Source organism: Physeter macrocephalus, chromosome 20 (assembly GCF_002837175.3).
Source record: "Physeter macrocephalus isolate SW-GA chromosome 20, ASM283717v5, whole genome shotgun sequence".
NCBI lineage: Eukaryota > Metazoa > Chordata > Mammalia > Artiodactyla > Physeteridae > Physeter > Physeter macrocephalus.
In genome coordinates, this window is record NC_041233.1 from 102,947,746 (window position 1) to 102,953,231 (window position 5,486).

The 5,486-nt window shown below is 37.8% G+C and overlaps 1 protein-coding gene across 6 annotated transcripts in view; it reads right to left on the bottom strand.

The window, feature by feature from the left end:
* MTMR7 (myotubularin related protein 7) overlaps nt 1-5,486 on the bottom strand; it is a 109,463-nt gene that overhangs the window by 50,347 nt on the left and 53,630 nt on the right. For 4 of the 6 annotated variants that reach the window (XM_028481158.2, XM_028481157.2, XM_028481159.2 and 1 more), the window contains exon 1: nt 1,651-1,828. The exons of 1 other annotated variant lie outside the window; for it this stretch is intronic. In XM_028481158.2, coding sequence (XP_028336959.1) covers nt 1,651-1,737 — 87 coding nt within the window. In that variant the 5' untranslated portion in view covers nt 1,738-1,828. Of the gene's footprint in view, nt 1-1,650; nt 1,829-5,486 lie in introns of those variants that run through there. One more of the 6 variants, XM_028481160.2, reaches the window with a different exon arrangement.

The following is a 5,486-nucleotide window of genomic DNA, read 5'->3' on the forward strand; positions in this document are numbered from 1 at the left end:
AAAAAAAAAAAAAAGATTTAAGCCTCTTATGCTTTGTAATTGGTCCTGGGTATTTATCCTTAGAAAATAATTTAAAATATGGGGAAAATCATATGAACAAAGATATTACTCCCAGAACTACTCATATGGCAAAAATTATGAGTAATCTAAATGTCTAATAATAGGGAAATATTTAAGTATATTATGGTACATTCATTTGATGGACTGTTACACAGTCATTTAATTACTGATATGAATACTGTCACAATATAGAAAATCCATAGGGTAAGGTGAAGAAAGTAATCAGGATTCAAAATATGTAGCCAGAAATGGTCAATTAAGAGTGGACAAGATATAAATGGTCGGCATGTATGAAACTACAATTCAAGAGATGAAGGCGTGAAGATTAAATTGAGAAATCACTCATCCCACTACGAAGCTGTCGAAAGATTTTTAAGAAATAAACTCTTTAATGGTGAAGGTACAAAGACTCAAGCATTCTCCTACACAACTGTTGAGAATTTATATAAACTGGTACAATCTTTCTGCAGTTCTTTTTGATAATATGTACAAAAATTTGAGTAAACCTTTTGACATACAAATTCCACCTTTAGGAATCTGTCTTTAAAAAAAAGACTTTTAACATGGGCAAAGGTACAGTTACCAGAATGTTCTCACTATGTTATTTAAAATAGTGAAAAATAATAATAATCTAAATGTCTAAAAATTAGAGATTAGAAAGATAGAATATGATATAGCCATACTATGTCACATTATATAATGTTTTAAAATGATATAAAATATATTTATCGACAGGATAACTCTCACAATTTGCTATGTGAAGAAAAGCAAAACACAAGGCATATGCAAGTATGATTCCACTTTCATTGTATATATTTGAACGGCTCCTCTGCCCTGACGTTTTCCAATTATAAACAATGAAATGCATTACTCATGTAAGAAAAAAGTTATTGGACTATGCAGATGAGAAAAAAATTAAGAGAAAGTTTAAAACCTTCTAGAAGAATGTTAGGGCAATGGGGATGCCGGCTCTTTTCTCTTTTGTAAATTCTCTGCAATGTTCTTATGTACTTTTATTACTGAAAACACCTTAAAAATTAACAGGGAAAGCGACACTGATTTGTAAGCCCAGCCTCAGGGAGAATATGGAATCGGCTCTGCCCCTCCTGCTTCCCTGCGTCGCCCATTCCCTTCTGTAAGTGCAGACATATTTCTCCTCATTTCCCTAGGGAAGGCTCTTGGTGACCTTGTGTACCAATCAAGAGTTCAGTGAGCACAGAAAGGAGCTCATGCCAAGCTGCCAGCAGAGCCTCTGTGACTCCCCAGCCATCACTCACTGAGCTATAAAAAGACTGGCTGGGAGAAGGGAGGTGCTGGCCCTGAGGCCCACCGCTGGGCCTCTCCGGGTTTCCACTCCCTCATCCGTTAGAGGCGATGTTCTCTGGGGTGACCTTGTTCAAACTTTCTGATTCTAGGTGCAAGTAGGAAACGGAGCCAGCAATAACCAAGGGAGACTTGGGAATCCACACACGTGTACCCACAAAGAGCTACCAAAATTGAAGGAGATCAAACAGAAGTCATGCTAAACTATGTGAAATCATGGTTTCATTTGGATTAAGTATCTGCATTTCACCAAATGCCTCCACTCACTCTGTAATCTCTATTCACATCGCTGAGCTGCCAGTAATTATTAGGGAGGCCCATTCGCTTGTATTCTTCCCTGAGATCGATCAGCATCCAGCCTTGTTCCCTTTCTTCTCTATCCAGCTTGGGGTTGAATGAAAAGCAGTATAACTCCTCATATTTCACTGCAAAAAAAGAAAAGGGGAGAATAAAGCCAAATCAAGCCAAGTCAAAGCCAGAATCAAATTTTCCCAAATGCATTCTGTCTGGGCTGGAGAGGCCAGCCTAGCTCCTCACCCCTCGGGGCTCTCCCAGGGGTACCCTGTCTCTGAGGTGGGTTCACCTACCTCTTCCCAACAATGACAAGACCTCAGGACAACTGAATTCAACTTTGCAAGAACTTCTTTTCTTTCAGGAGCATGGCCTTCCCCATCTTTCTTTTTTTTTTTGAGTTGCTTTTGAAAGCGAATATATTTTCAGACCACATAGAATATGGAGATTAAAAAGTAATTAAGGATATATGTGTACTTACAATAGCTAAGACACAGAAGTAACCTAAGTGTCCATCAACAGATGAATGGATAAAGAAGGTGTGAGATATATATATGTGTGTGTGTATATATATACATAAAATAGAGTATTACTCAGCCATAAGAAAGAATGAAATAGTGCCATTTGCAGCAACATGGATGGACCTAGAGATTGTCATACTGAGTGAAGTAAGTCAGACAAAGACAAATATAATTTGATACATTTGTACACCGTAATACAATTGCCATTGTGGTGACAATTAGCACCTCTATCATGTTCCATAATCATCCTTTCTTTTTAGCGGCTGGAATCATTAAGTTCTAGTTTCTTAGAAGTGTGATGATCATAGAATACTGGTGTCTATCAACAAATTTTTACTGAATACTTATTATGTGTCAGGCATTAGGTTAGGTGCTAGAGCAGTGATGAATACAAAAGATGTACTGGTCTCAAGGAGTTCACATTCCCAGGAATCTTTGATCTTTGTTGCCCTGGTTACAACCTCCCAATACATGTATGTACCACTGCAGCACAGTATCCATCTGAGGGCCAGCCAAGGCTCTGTATCTGTTGAGGACCCGTCACTCAGCTGAGCACATTAGGGCAAGGGTCAGCCGTCAGGAACTGAGATATGTCTATAAAGACAATGGTCTTCTTCAACATTCAAGACCTAAAGTTTATTTCAAGGAATTTATGATGTAATGGGGAGAAGAAAAGGGATATGAGCAGCATGAAATGATTTATATATACATAAAATGAAATAATACATAATACATAAACTATAGCTGTAGAGAACTGAAATAAACAAGATTTTTTAAAATTACTGGTTTGGGTTATACTTTCAATGTTATTCCAAGAGAAACAGATTAAAATTTTAACCTAGTAATGAATGCCAATTATTTTACTTAAAGAAAGACAATTTTAAGAGTCAGGTACAGAAAGGAAATCTAAGCTTAGAGAGTTAGATTACCAGAAGCAAGGGTCTTATAAACAGGGATAATAGCAATGCCGATAGAGGTGATGATGATAGTAATAATTAGCCTGCCCAAGACCACATGGAGAGAAAAGGGCAGCGCCGGTTCTGGAACCTAAGTCTCTGTGCACTATGTGTATGGTGTTATTTCCACTAAGGACAAAAGCTTCTTCTCCATCAGATGGCATCACTAGCCCCACTTACATCAAATAACTTGTGAAAAGAAAGAAATAACTCTTATAAAAGAAGGGAGGGAAAAGTAGAGGTTTTTCTCAACCATGAGGTTAAAAGCAAAAGTAACGGATGATGACATAATCTTCCCGACGGACTAACAGTCAGAAATATTTTGATAGAACCAACTTTTATTATATTTTTTTAACTGGTAACAAATGAGGGTTCATCATCTTTCTCCCTATTTCAATGATATTTGTAAAATCAGAAAATCCCCTAGGTTTTCACCTTTTCTGTTTCAACACGGTTTGTTGATTGTTAGTTTGGGTTTGCTGTATATTACTTTTGGAAAAAAAGTGCTGAGTAACTCATGTTTTGCAGTCTCTATACGGTAGGACTTAAGTGACTAAATGTGAGTCATGTTTGTGGTGCTAAGTCTAGAAGGAAACCTCATCAAAAATAACAAGAACCTGTGTTTTCAAGAAAATATTATTCCACAAGATGTGCCTTAGCCTCATTTTCTTCCTCACCCAAGGGTGTGTCATATTTTTTTAAAATTTTTAAAGGATATCCAATTTTCTTTACTAAACTTGGCTTTTCCTGCCTTTCCTTTCAAGGCTAAATATTCACTGCAAAGATTGGCTTTAGCATGGGAACAAACTATTACATTAGCCAGATACTTCATAATGATTGAGACAAAAAGGACCCAAATGTCCACTCACAGTGTAAGATTATGATTGTTAGATTTAAGAGTAATTACCAAGAAAATTCAGTATCATGAAAGTGGCCATTCTATCCCAAATAATCTGTACATTCAATATATCCAGAAGAAGGATGTGGAAGGACCTGACTTGTAGACTATCAAGATTCACTATAAAGTTATAAGAATCATAATTAGTGAAAATGTAACTCTGGACATTATACAGTGTAAATTGGGACAAAGGTTAGCGAATAGACCAGGATTTTTTCTTAAACAATATGCTAAAACCATGAAACAGAATAGGAAACACTGACAACTCAAAACTTCTGAGGGTTAAAAGATACTCTAGGCACAGTACATAAATATCTCCTAAGAGGAGATATTTGCAACCGCTATAAATGACAACAGGGCAATGGAAAGAAAACCACACTGAGATCTATTTCACACCAATTCAACTGGCATTTTCTCAAATTTAACTTTTTGATTAGTTAATAAATTCACATGGTTCTAAAAATAAAATAATACAAAAAGATGTACATCCTCACCCTGGCGTTCTAGTCACCCCATTCCCACCTACTTCCTAGGTTATCACTTTGGGGCAATTACACATCCATATGAACAAGTCTTATTTTTCTCCCTCTTTTTTAAAATAAAAGGTATCACACTATATTCACGCTACCATGCCTTGCTTTTTTGAACTTAACAATATACTTTAGCGATCTTTCCTTATCAGGACATGGAAATAGTCTACATGTTTTTAATGGCTACACACTAATTTAATTATAGGAATAGACCCAAAATTATTTAACTGGTCCTCTACTAAAGAAATTTAGGTTTCTTCTAATCCATGCTTTGATAAACAATGCTTCAATAAATAACTGTGTACGTCACTGTGTGTTTATGCTAACTCTTTAGAAGAAATTCCCAGAAGACTGTTGGGTCAATAAGTAGGGACACCGCCAAACACTGTAAATACCAACTGTTGAGAAGTCTGTGGGGTAATGAGAAATCATATCTTAGATGTGTAAGTCCATGCAAACACTTTGGAAAAGAATCTGGCAATAATGGGACTTCCCTGGCGGTCCCGTGCTTAAGACTTCTCCCTCCAATGTGGGGAGTCCAGGTTCAATCCCTGGTCAGGGAGCTAGGAGCCCACATGCTTCGCGGCCAAAGGACCAAAACATACAACGGAAGCAGTACTGTAACATATTCAGTAAAGACTTTAAAAATGGTCCACATCAAAAAAAAATATATCTTTTAGGAAAAAAAAGAAAAAGCAGGCTTCCCTGGTGGTGCAGTGGTTGAGAGTCCGCCTGCCGATGCAGGGGACACGGGTTCGTGCCCCGGTCCGGGAAGATCCCACATGCCGCGGAGAGGCCGGGCCCGTGAGCCATGGCCGCTGGGCCTGCGTGGCCGGAGCCTGTGCTCTGCAACGGGAGAGGCCACAACAGTGAGAGGCCCGCGTACCAAAAAAAAAAAAAAAAAAAG